The sequence below is a fragment of the Malaclemys terrapin genome, chromosome 2 (assembly GCF_027887155.1).
Source record: "Malaclemys terrapin pileata isolate rMalTer1 chromosome 2, rMalTer1.hap1, whole genome shotgun sequence".
Taxonomy (NCBI): domain Eukaryota; kingdom Metazoa; phylum Chordata; order Testudines; family Emydidae; genus Malaclemys; species Malaclemys terrapin.
In genome coordinates this window covers 132,612,456-132,626,356 of record NC_071506.1, presented here as the reverse complement: position 1 = coordinate 132,626,356, position 13,901 = coordinate 132,612,456, and the positions used below count along the sequence as shown (strand labels likewise).

General features: G+C 43.3%; 1 protein-coding gene across 6 annotated transcripts in view; it reads right to left on the bottom strand.

The window, feature by feature from the left end:
* The window catches only part of PPP3CC (protein phosphatase 3 catalytic subunit gamma), a 53,380-nt gene extending 41,786 nt beyond the window's left edge, over nt 1-11,594 (bottom strand). For all 6 annotated transcript variants that reach the window (XM_054017304.1, XM_054017309.1, XM_054017305.1 and 3 more), the window contains exon 1: nt 11,444-11,594. In XM_054017304.1, the coding sequence (XP_053873279.1) occupies nt 11,444-11,495 (52 nt within the window). In that variant the 5' untranslated portion in view covers nt 11,496-11,594. The remainder of the gene's footprint in view (nt 1-11,443) is intronic.
* Between the last annotated feature and the right edge of the window lie 2,307 nt (nt 11,595-13,901).

Below are 13,901 nucleotides of genomic sequence, written 5' to 3'. Positions count from 1 at the left end.
AATTTGTTTCGGCTTCCCCTCCCCTCTCGTCAGCCCTGCCTGCAGCACCTAGGACCAATCCAACCCTGTTTCACCTGCGAGATCTGACAGAACCACCATGCATAGCTTAAAGGTGGAAATTTGGGGGGTGGGGGGAAAATCACATTTAAAACTAGAGGCTGTAAAGTGGAAGAGACCTAGCATGAAGTTTTCTTTACAACCAGAGCTGTAAACATTAATGGCAGGCAGAGGCTTGCCATAATATTAAAAAAAAAAAACCTATTCCTGTAATATGGATAACTGCTATAGGTGTACAATCTAAACAGGAAACCAAGTTAGGTTTCTTAAGTTTTCCCCAGACTGATACCACAAATGGGTTGAACCCCGTCTGACCCTTAACATTTAAGTAAATTCATCACATTCAAATCTGCTGTTAGTTCCCCAATATATTTATAGCTAGAGTTTTCTTCTTGAAATGATCATCTGCACAAATCTCTGGTCACACAACCCCAGGAGCTCTTCATTCCTAGAGCCCCATTTTGAGCTATGTGATGTTCCCTCGCACTAAGCTGAAGTTAAGCGTCTGCAGGAATAGATCTGTGTTTCATCCTAACTTTCTGAAGCATGGACCAGCCCAGACAAATAATCTTTGCCATTATTCAGTTTAAAGCAACTCTGGCACAAGTAGGGATATTGATGTGCCTCAGCAGAATTACCACTTCAGCTAAATAAGCACCATGGAAATTAAATAATCACAACATGAAGCAAAGAACAGCTCCTCTAACCTGTTACCCACCCCAGAATATAACTTACTCCATTAATGTTTGATCCTATTAATCCAAACTCAATTCATGCCTTGCTTGGGCAGGCCACTTAATAAAATGAGAATCTACCTCGCAGGACTGTCACATCACTATGTAAATGCTTATTATTACACCACTTTATTGCTCTTTGTTCCTCTGTAACCCCCTAAACTTTTGCAGATTCTCGTATCTCCCCTGTAGATTGTAATTTTCCTTTTTTGGTATGAATATGGTGCCTGAATTTCAGAACATCCACAAATCCAGCTGAAGTGGACAAGAGCTACAAATTCTCAGCACCCTGAAAGTCAGGCCAATCGTCATCATGTGGGTATTTACTGTTGCAGACAGCCAAGGTGACATGACAGTCCCTGGATTCACTTTCAATGTCCCTATTAACGATGATATGCTGAATTTCAGAATCTGGATATCTTACCCTCCTTCCCTGTTTTTACAGCATACTCCATTTTTTTTAAATGAATAGTGACTACCCCAAATAAATTAGGAGTGTTTAAGCACCTGATTTCCTAGGGGTGATTTTAGGGCTCACCAGAAATTTTGATCCAATATGAAACTGGTCTAAGTCAGCTATATCTTCTGAATGAAAATTAATCCTTTCTATGGAACAGATTCAGAAAGCTTACCCTACCCTTCATACTGAACCAGATCATTTCTTCTGAAATTAGGATAATGCCTATAATAAATCCTAAACAATCTACACAATATTTAAAAAAATCATTCATACTAAAGTTGAACAATTTTTTCCATGGGGAAAGAGGGAAACACAGTAAGTTATCACAATACTAGATTCAAGTCTCACAGATATACCATTGAACTGAAATGCTCCCTTTAGAAATCAGAACCTGAAGTCTCACCACTACATCGCTTATCAACTGCATTCCAGTAAGGGAGCAATGCTCAACCTCTGAGGCCAAGTTCGCCTTTCTGTTCCAACAGCGTAACAGAATTTGGCCCTCAATGTCTATTTATAAGCCACATGCATCTAATTCCAATAATCAAGTTACACTTTCATGTTTCAAAATGCAAATAAACATAATATGTGCGCGCCAAGAGTGTAATCACTTTTAAAGCTCCTTTTGAAAGTGCACCTCACAGCCTTTCCCACCCTGTGGAGGGACCTACTGGTAAATACAAGGAGGTTAGAAAATAAAAGCCAACTAAATCTGAGTCCACAAGAACAGTTTGGAAGCAATATACAACACAGCCTAACCTTCCAGCTACTGCTCCGAGTCCAGGTCTACAACTAGAAACTTCTGCTGGCACATGATTGTCGGTTGGGGTGAGATTCCTCCCCCACCCCCCCAACTACATTTTTATTTTGGCAAATGCCCTCAAGCAGATGCAATTAAGTGCTTTAGCCAAGACAAACTGCATCTACACTGGGGGCGTTTGTTGGTATAGCTATGCTGGGAAAACTTTTACAATGCACACTAAGTCTAAGACAGTACAGAACTCTCTGTTTAATGGAATTTGTTGTTATAAGACTCTCCGCAAGCACAGGAGGGCATGCTACTCCCTTTTTCTATGGTTTCACAAGAGTGCCGTGAGATTTGAAATAGGAGTACTAATTAAAACAGAGGCAACTTAAGACTGCCGCTATGCATCAGCCACCCAACTCATAGCAAGAAGAGCAGTTACAAAACTTTCATTATGTAAATTAATTCTTCATGCATGGATTCATTTCCTGCCAATGGGATTTCCCAGCAAACCAAGCTGAACATCTCGGCTGCAGCTGAGACCCAAATTCATGACACGTGTCTTCTGGGAAGCCCAGTAATGCTAGCCTTCTACTGCAGAAGCCCTATTTTACTTCAGTTTCTGCAAGACAGTTACGAAAATTTATCCACTGGTACACTAAATCTATTTGCCCACCTTTCCCATTGATTAAGACACCAATATTCTACTTGCCTGGGAAAGCTGAATTTAGTTTTGAAGTGTCTGCACTGCTATGCAATGGTTCCAGCTCCTAATGAGCCAAAGCTGAGTGACTGATCTGCCGTCTTTGGGCTGTCTTGGATTTTAAGCTTGTTGGGGCAGGGACCATGACTTACGCTGATGGTTCAGTAACATAAGGAGCCTGAACTGCAATCTCATACTGCTAGCTGCCATAGAGAAAGGAGAGCAGATAAGCCCTGAAAACTGGACTGAAAAATCTTTGAGACACTGAAGCTCTACAGACTTTTCAGCAGTTAAAAATACACATATTACTATGAAACAATCACTCAACAGCATGCCACCCAGCATCAGATCTGTCATCTTCCTTTCATCAGCTCTATCAGATTGGATGATTTCCTCAGCTGACTTGAGAGGGTCATCACTAAGCTTGAAAAAAAAAAAAAAAAAAAAGCATGAGGTCCACAGCAAACAGCTGCAGCTACTTAAAAAAGTGAGCTAACCAAAGGAGACGAGAGGGGATTCCTAGATGTCAGCAGACAGGGAAATTCGCCACCTGTTTTCACAAGGTTAGCAAGCTGACAGCTAGTCCACTAATAGATCATTAATACAAAAACAGTAGGGTCTTTGTGTCAAAGACAAATTCCCCACCTGCTGGTAAATGTAAATCTGACGCTACCAGCGGCGTGCGGGGGGGGTGGGGGGGGGAGGCTGAGAGGTTGGCTCTAGTTTTAAACCTACTTTAAGTGAACATGATTTTGCACATAGTGTACTTTTAAGATCAGACTCAAGCCAGCTTTGTAGGCATAAGCTGACCTGTTCCATATGGGAAACCTAAACAAAGTAACGTCCACAAACACTTTCATCGGATTCCACCGCCAACTGTGACACAGGCATGCAGAGCCCAGCCAGCAGACCTTTGACCAAAGTGTTGCATTATACTGAGCAAGAGACAATCACTACCAGTAGAAAAGATTTCAATTACTTGCATTATCAACTACAAAAAAGTTACCAAGTCACACGGTATAATCGTGGATGCCTCAATTTCTCTTCCTTCCAATACTCACCATATGGCTGAATACTTCAATGTAAGCTCTGTTTACACTGGGATCAGTTCTGGTTACAGAGTCTAAATCACTGTACAGTGTCTTTACTCCACTGCTCTCGGTCATCTGCACCCAGGCAATGTCTTGTAATCACTGATAGTTTGTAAGAAAGATGTTGCAACATACAGGATTATAAAACCTAACCCTCCAGTCCCAAAGAGCCTATATTAGAGCTCAATGGGAGCAGTTCACCTGCAAGCAGCGTACAAAGATAAGGAGGAGCAAACCCTTTTATAAGATCACCAAAATTCAATCACCACTTTAAGAGGAGTTATGTTACAATGGGGTGGAATATCAAAAGATTCTTATATAAGTCTGTAAGAAAATCACAGGCTGTGATTTTGTTGCAGAAACAGAAACTTTTAACATATATCACATCTGCTTGTAGTTTCCACAAATTTGAGTAGCACCGCGATCACATGCACCAGGTCGCAATGCTGCTCACTCAAATTTGGTCTGGCCAGCTCTCCATCATGCCATCCACTCACAGGGGTGCAGCGTCAGTCACTCAGAGTTGGCCCAGCTGCCCCTCTATCAGGACCGGGGGAGGGAGAAGAGATCAGGCCAACTGAGTGAATGGCACTGCAACCTGGCACACTCACATTTGGCCCTGCACCAAAGCCACAGCTTTAACAAACCGTGGCAACAACTTTTGAACCAAAAAATCATGACTTTCTTACAGCCTTATTCATAAATAACTTATAAAACCTGGTAAGCGCCATAAAATTAATCCTACAGGTGTGAACATAGGTAAAAAGTTAAATCACATTACAGTAATCATACAAAGAAACCTACAACCATCACCAGAAAGAAAATTCTTCTGCATATCTTTATTATAGGCCATGCTCTAGGAAATCTTCAGGTTACAAATTTGAACACTGCAATTTTATAAGATGAATTATCTTACTACTCATTTTAAAGCCATTTTATGCCTGATCACCATCCCTCGCCTGCTTATGAAATCGAAAGCCTTCTGTAGCTAGCTATGGGAGCCAACACTGCATATTCTATCTCACCTGGTCCTGCTCAGCTTGGGGTGGGGGCAGAGGAAGTGGTTCAAAATTTAAGTGTCAGAAACCATCACCATTGCTCTTGCAGAAGCCAGAAGGCATTTACCTCTACCCCCACCCCCCCAAAAAATCAACAGTGAAGAGCTGGATTTAGATTTCTGGATCTAGATTTCTGGATCTCATATAAATAAAACCTAGGAGTCTCACATAAGTAACATACCCAGGCTCCCAGCTGGAAGAGGTCATATTACTCAATACACTCACATCCACCTCTGCTACTAATAGGAACATAGCAAGAACCTATTATAGCTTCATAGCTGGAGATGCTGCTGCTAGAGAAGCCAGTGAGACTTCCTCTTCAGAGATTGGAGGTTTGAAGTCAGGAGTGCAGTCCAGATAGCACAACACTACCACTCTCTGCAAATTAAGTCTTTAAAAAGAGCAGAACAGGATTTCATTCTCCTATCCCTCCTGGGGCCTGCCACATCAATGTGGACTTTCTTCATGCATCCCATTTTTAACCCCCATCTTCCCAACTCTGTTTTTCATCCTGTCAGCCCATCTGCCTTCTAGACAGAGACTGTGGAGCCCACCAATACCATCAAACAGAAATCATTCTGTTCTCCATAAGCTTTCATTGTACTCCTGACCCAGGACTCCAAACCAGCTCAGTACTGCAGGCCAAGAGACCAGTCTTGAAGAAGGGCTTTACAGCTGAGTTTTATATATTAACACTGCTGCTTTCACATAGCCCGCTCCCTTGCTTCAAACTGCTTAATAATGTCTAAACCCATTAACACACTGTACAGCTAGTAAACATACCCGGCATTGCAAGGCAATCTGTACAGAAGCGTTAGGGACTGAATAGGAGATGCCTGAAAACCAATAAAGAGTCGTCAGAGATAAACTCAGACAATTACTGGTCTACAAGCTAATATCTTGAGATTAATGTGTGGCTCTACCTCCACTGGGACTCCAGGATTTACCTAAATAGCTCTGTTCATCACAAACAGGCCAGCCTTCATTACTATTTTAAGCAGGCACCCTGCCCTACTTCCTACAGACTCAATTCCTAAGGAAGCAGCCTTCCTTCATTTTCTAACCATAAAACCAGCTAAACACTGAAAATTATATTACAGCTCGAAGTGGTAGATTCAAGTCATGTCTCTCTTTTTTTATTAAATGAAAAATGCTAAGCATTTTCATTTCATCAAGATACCTGGCTGATTTGAACCCATTTGTTCTGACTGCTAGAGAACTGGGCTTCTGAGCAGCAGGTACAGACCTTAATATGAAGAACGGAGTTAACTTTTCACAGAAGAATATCCAGATAGGAGGAATAGAGAAAAATCACATTATATACAGACGATTCACAAATTAACAGCAACTCTTGTCGTTTACACATGGGATTCTCCCCCTCCTTTCCATGTTGTTCCACCATTCCGACACTCCATATGTGGTTCTCCAAAGAAATACAAATGCACCCCAGTCTTTTATATTTTCACAAAGCCTCATCAATGATTTCTAATGATTTTATATCTTTGCTACCATATTTTAGTCTTTGGTAGCAGCACAGACACCTCTGTTAAAATGCAGATAAATCAGAGAACAGCATAATGACAAGAGAGAGCAGTCATATTTTTAGCTACCAAGACCTGGTTTAGGGCACTTGCTCCAGCCAGGTCCATATTATAAAGGTTGCTAGACACATGAACTGGTGGTGCCACTGCTAATATACAGGACTGGGCAGGAGACATTTAATACCAGATGCACATTATAGTTTAATCTTCCACTCTCCCATAAGGTATTAGTCAGAGTGCCATGGTCTGCAATGCATTTGATTTCTGTTGCATGTTTGGATGTATCATCACATGATCTGACAGCATTAGCATGAATTCTGCAGCAGACAATCCAAGCCCAGGCTGCAAGCTGTCCCTTTTCAAACCACATAAAATTAAGACCACCTGAGCTAAGAAGAGTCTGTGGGGCATAAAAGATCAGTTAATAATTAAGGAATATTCAGCGATATCTCCAGATTTCTATAGCCCTTAATGGTATAGCCATGTCTATGCTCAAGATCTTGAGCCTTGTCCAGATGAGTACTTGTGCTGTGACACCACCTGGCTTTTAAGGATCCCACTGAGGTGTCTTAAGTCAGCTGGCATTGGCACTTTTAGCATGGTGCTCCCAAGGTTTGAGAAAGCTCCCCTTGTCCCCCAAACAAGTTTGCACCCTTTGCCCCTACTTTTAACCACTACCTATAGCTCTCCCCCCCCAAGTGTTTCATAAATTAATTCTCAGTCATTATTACAACATTAGACAAGATAAACTAAGTTTATATCTCACAAAAGAGAACATTAAATATTATGGCAGCTATTATGAAGAACCTCAAACATGTATTTCTTTTAATAAAGATTTCCCTCATATTAAGGTCCATCTCTATGCCTCCTTATAAGATTCCCATTCCCAGTGTATGCAGTTTTAGGCTAGTATTTGTTTGATATTTTTATCCATGTGTTGTGTTATGAAATAGCTATACAGCATCTGTGAGTACCTCAGATGGGGGAGAAATATATTCAACTTCAAAATAAGAATACTGTATGTTAACAAGGTATATAATTTAAAACCACAACTTTTTATGAAGTGCAAGGTCTCAGAACAGTTTTGACTTAGCAAGGTAAAGCAGCAAATTTTCTAGCTCCATCCTGATTTGCCTTGCCACAATCTGAAGGAACCCCTTCAAAGCCACAGAAAAGCAGAATATACCAAATTAGCATCAACACTACAGCTCTCACTCAGTGGTAAAGCTCTCATTGAAGTCATTGGGAGTTTTGCCTGAATATGGACTGCATAATCAGACCCCTATACTGCCCTATACTAAGAGTTGCCCATGCCACAAATGATATATAGAACATGGCATGCACAAAGAGAGCGAGATGAGCCATCTTTTGTGCATTTATATTCCATTCAAAAACTATGCCTCATCTGAGCTGAACAAGCATACTGTTAAGGCATCACCTTGACCAGCACACAGTGTCTTCCATTCCCATAAATACTGAAATCTCCAAGTTTTGGCTACCTCTTATTAGGAGTCCTTCTTTCCTAGACTTGCTATTTACTCTCTTAGCTAACTCCTCAATGGCGTGCTGCCATAGGTCTTAAGATCTAACTCACATTTGAAAAATCCAAACCAAGAACTAGACTCCTGAAACAAGAAAGGAAACAGTTTTATCTTAAGAACTAAACATTCTTATGATAAAACTTGTTGGGCGAATTGTCAGAGCAGCAGGTCAAACACTAGCAAAGAAAAGCTGAGGGCTTTTAAACTCACTCCCTCTTATGCTGTTCCCTTAATACAAATAAACTGGATATGCAGCTATGAGACTGACAAAGTTTAAGTGTTTGTGAGAGAGAAGCACACAGGGAGTTCTGAAATGTGATAAACTCAATCTTAACCCGAAAAAACAATTTTTGTTTGTGGGAGATGTCTATCAATGTGGTCTCAACCAAAGCAGGAACTGCTAAAATGCTAATCCCAGCATTAGCTATCATTCACTGCATGGCCTTAAGAAAGTCACTTTATTTCTCTGTGCTTCAGTTTCCCCAGCTGTAAAACAGTGAATATGCTTCCTTATTTCATAGAAGTGTTGCAAATTAGTGGCTACCCAGAAGCATTATATAAGTGTTAAGTATTACATTATAAAGCTATTACGCTGATTACTGAGAAACATGAAACGGTAGTTGTAGCCAAAAGAGAAAATGCTAAATTTTAGCAATTCAGTTCCTCATAGTGATCCCAACACACTGACATCACTTCTTGAAAAAAAGTCACCAAGTTAAGATGAGGCTCTTGTTTCTTTGCCTTGATCTGGTCAAGTGTTTAAATAACAATATAAGTTTTTTTTTTTTTAAGAATTCTTCATAAAGACAAACATAAATATAGCTCAGTAGTCAGGTTGCTCTCTCCAGTCCACTTGAGTCATCAGGCCATAACTTTTGGTTAAGAAAAAAAATCAGGATCCCCACCGCAGACAGCTACTCTCACTGTCACCACTACTTTCCAGAGGATTTATTTTACAGCCAAGGGTGATAGTTTATACTTCATGTAGAATAAAATAGAACCTTTACTGTACAACGGACATGTCTGAAGGCCTATTTTTACAAGTTACTTCTTTGTAGATCAATGCCCTATTTACCCAGAAGAGAGGTATACAGCATTATTCCCTGACAACATACTTCACACCTCTGTCCTGGATGATCCACCAATAGGTGTGAGAAGGGAAGTCAGTCCCCATGATCCACCCAATTCTTAACCTCACTGCTGAGACTGCTAATAAGGAGACTGTAGAGAAATTTTATTTGCAGTCCCATTTCAGAGGGCTTACAGCTGACTAAAGTATCACATTCCACCATTCTGAAGTTTTATTGCATTTCTAGCCTTTTGATCTATGCCAAGCCTTTTTAGTTAAAAAAAAAAAAAAAAAAAAAGCACAAAACTACACCTATCTTAATAGCTGAGTGATTTTGCTTCAAGTAACATCCTGACAGCTTCCACTGAGACCTACTTCTGGCCATGTCTAAACCATTAACTATGTTGGAAAATTAAGATGTTTGGTTAAAACAGACATCACTTGGTTATATGCCGAGCTGCTTAATAGTGATATCTGATGAACCAGAAATACAAGGGGGCCTAACACAGGATTGAAAAATTGAGCTGCTTTAAAATAATAGCTGTAAGTAGACAAACTTGAGGAACTACAATGTTTCCACTTGCTTATGACTGAACATAATTAAGGCTAAAGTTTTCACAGCCCTTGGGAAATGTAAGTTCGTAAGATAAGCATTATTAAAATATGTAACAGAACAGGAGAGACTTTTTCAATGCAGGAACTGAACAAAATTAGCTCTTCTTTCTCTTTAGGTTTAAAATGTAAATACTGCAAACAATGCACCACCTTTTAGTAAAAATTCTCCTTTTATTTTTTTTTATTTTTTTTAAAGATGGATGAAATTCCTCCCCAGGCATCCACAGCCAGTCCAAATAAGGTTCATAGTCTACCTCAGGAATGACATCCATAATCACAGCACTCTATCTATAGGGCAACCTCCTTATGAGACTATCCCCCAGGCTTCACTACATGCTGTCAGCATGCATTTGTGTAGTGAATGATCATACTGTCTCCCTTTAAGCTCCAGTGAATAACTCACTACATGTGTGTGAGCTCCACCTGGCTGAGGACTAATTATCAAAGGCCATTCCCAAACTCTGGCTTTCTAGATATTGCACTGCTGGCTAACCCCCAAAGCTACTCTCTCTATTGAATGTATTCAATCCAGTACATCCACAATGTACACATAACTGTTAATAGGATTTCACAGAAAGGAGTCCAAAGGCTCAGCTACAATGTAAACTAAGATAGTGTTGATATAGAAGACAGCTGAATTGACATTACCCTCTCATTTCTAGCAGCAATATTAAACTAAAATCACAACAAAAGACCGAATGTTAAACATCTAAGCAACTCACAGGAACCTCAGGGTCCAGGCTGCCACCCTGTTCCACTTTGTCTATGTATCAAGCAGCAGCTATTAACACCTGAACACAACAGGTAAAAATTCATTTGGGCCCAGGTTAGAGTAGCAGGTAGAGGTGACAGTGTAAGCATCTAAATGGTCAGCAGAGGCTCCATACATGTGAAATTTGACATATTCCTGTCCATATCTCAGTCCTGTAACAGGATGGGTTAAGGGTAGTGTGACTAAATATAACAATTTAAGATGCCCAAGTGAGCAGCCTTTGTAACTGTGCAATTGTATAGTAGTGATGGCTGCTGAGCAAAAATTTAAACAAATACGACGTATAAAATAGATGTTCTTCAATACATGGGCATGAGAGATGGCATTAGATTAATTAGGACAGCTAAATCTACATTGTACAAGCTTCCAACTAATCCAGGAACTTCTCGATTAACATTTTGCCCTCCTCTCTATTAACCGCTTCCAACATCATCAGCTCTTTTAAAATAGCATCTACTATGGGAGGTGCCCAGCACAGGGCAGTGTGCACCAAGTACAGCATGTCAAAACAGGAAGACTTCAGGAAGACACTCAGGTGCAGGCAAAAAACGAGGTGCATTGCACATCAGGGGCTCGGGATAGCAAGGGGAAATCTCCACCCTTCTTGGAGCAGAAAGAATATCAGCACTGGCCACTGCTCGGCTCCGTAAGTCTGAATGCCCAGACTGGAAACGGGCAAGTGGGGTCGCCCATGTGCCCGCCCTAAGGGGAAGGGGCACAAACCCCAACTCCCTGATCTCTTCCCCCTCCTTTACCTGTGAAGGAAAGACAGCTCCCCAGCCTGCACCACTCACCCGCCTGCTCCCTCCAGACAGTGCACCCGCAGGGCCCCCCAGCCCCCGCACGCACACTCGGGGGCCCCCTCCCAAGCGCAGTAACCCCCCCTCTAACGGTGCCCAGCCCAACGGCCCCAGCGTCCCCCTCCCCCTACGGGCCCATACAGCGGGAACCCCCAGGCCCCTCCCCTCTGTACTCACAGCGCGGCAGCCCCCCCCCCCACCCGGTCCCCCGCCGCCACAGAACGGGAGGGGCCCCCAGCCCCGCCCCGGCCCCTCACCCTTCACGATGCGCTCGGTCGTGGGCAGCTTGTTGTGGCCGCGCCCGGTCATGGTGCCGCCTCCCCGCGTCGGCTCCCGGACCGCCCCTCCCCCCGCGGCCTCCCCCGGGGAGCCGGGACTCCGACCGCGGCTGAGCAGGCCCCGCTGACGACGGCGGTGCAGGGATCCGGATCCGCTCGGTGTCCGGGCGGCGGTGGCAGCGGCTCCTCCCGAGCTCTTCTTCTCCCCACCCCCTCCCCGAGCCTACGCCGTTAGCGCGCAGGCGCCAACCTGCCTCCACCTCCCGAGGAGAGCGCGCGCAGGCGCCAACCCCCTCATTTCCTCTCGTGCGCAGGCGCCACCTACCGTCTCTGTTCTTCTCTGCGCGCATGCGCCAACTGGTGTTCCTCGCCTCCACCCCCGCCCGGCCCTTTCCTGGCGCACGCGCACTGCCCCCACCCGCGCTGATGGTCTCCCGCAAGCGCCTTTAGGAACGGGCCTCCTTCGAGGTCACGTGACCAAGCTGCGGGGAACCCTTTCCTTCTCCCCCCCCCCCCCCCATCTTGAATGAGCAGGGTTGCTAAGAGCTGAGGGTCCGGCATTGCTTAGGGCCTGCGGCCTAGGGTGGGAGGCAGCCTGAGCCCAGGCACCAGGGCTAGGGGGGGAAGCTCAGAGCCTGATTCACCCCCGTAGAGCAGAGCTCATGCCCCCTCCTGGAGGCCCAGGCTTTCACTCCCTGCCCCCCTGGAAACAGGGGGCTGGGGCTGCCCCCTTTGAGGACAGAGCTGCAGGAGACCCCTTAACCCAGCCTTATTTTTTCAAATAAGGCACATCCTAAAGGGAAAGGCCTCATACCCAACAGGCCAGAGGCTTAAAGCATGGCACAAATCACAGGATTTTACATCCTACAGTGAAACATGGCAGGGAGAGGACACCCCTATGCACCCCTCCGCCCAGCTTTGTGCAGTAGTTTTCCTTTAACAACATGTATAGGGATTGCAATGTACACAGGCCACTGCCTCTACCGCCACCCCTCTGTCCAACCACCAACATTACATGCTAATACACAGTGCCTCCTCTCCCCCCTAGAAATAACAGGCTACAGTGTACTTAGGGATGATGGCTCTATCCACAGGGCTCTAGCTAGCCTGTCAAAAGGCAAAAAGAGACACCACACACTCAGAACACAGGGTTCCATTAACCTGACAAACTATTTGAATGGTGTGCATTTAACAAAACAATAATATTAAGCTCACCTTTAAACAGGAAAAGGGGAATTGCAAGTACTTGTGTACAAGCAGAGTAATTGAGCGAGACTGACAAATTTAGAGATAAAGGATAGGTAGCAGTGACTGAAACCAGAAGTTTGAGAATTATTGGTAAACAGGCATCTATCTTTAGAGAAAACTTTAAAAATGGCTCATTGAAACAGTTGGAAAAAAGTAATTTTAAATTAGCAAAGAAGAGGGGTTAACTGTAGCAAAAATTGCAAAAGTTTCTGGGATTTAAACTGAGCCAATAGTCTGAGGTACAGAGTTGCTGACAGAAAAAATGGGCACGTGGGGAGCCATGATTTGAAAACAGTCAAGAAGCTCTGGTCTATGCCTAACAGAGCCACGTTAATACTGAAGAAACCTTACTGATCAACGGTCCGGATGAGCATACTTGATTCCTCAACTCAAACACTGCAATAGGAGGACAGCAGTAAGTCACATTTGTCCCAAAATTATTGTTCAGGGTTATTTATTGTAAGGGCAGCCAGGATAGTTCAAGGTTTGTTTGTTTAAACCTAGTAGGAAACAGTTGTTTTTAAATAAATATTTTATTGCTTTCAAACAAAGTTGTTACAACCAGGCTACTGCAGTTTTGGGCTATGGTACAAGAGCCTGGAATGTGACATTGAGTCGAAACTGACCATGCTCATTTAAAAAAAAAAATAAATAAAAGCAGCAAGAATGACACAGGCACTGCTGGCCCAGACTCGCTTCACGTGAACTAGAGTGAAATCCACCAGGCATCCCGAAGCCCCCTAGAGGACTCTAAAGTCCTAATAGGCAATTGGCTTGCTGCCCAAAGACAGTATTTTGAATGGACATATTTTAAGAAGGTGAACACTTAGAAAGTGAAAATGTGAGAAAGGGGCACCATAAACCAAAGTATTCAACAGATGCATGAGTGGGCATCAGTGCCATCTTCTGTTTAAAACGCAGCACTGCACTTAAAGCCAGCGTCCGCACAAGCAGGGTAATCAGAAGTTATAGATGGAAAAGTCATATTACATCATCCAATGCAGCCCAGCCTTCTAATGTAGGATTGCTCCCTCCAGCCCACCCTCAAGTCCCCCTCACCCCCCAGTCTAGTTTTAAACATCTGAAGTAATGAAGTTTCAGTCTCTTCCCTAGGGATACTATTCTGCAACCTTTCAGGCTAAATACAGTACTGCCTTTAATCAGAATTCGATACCGCACAGAGCACACT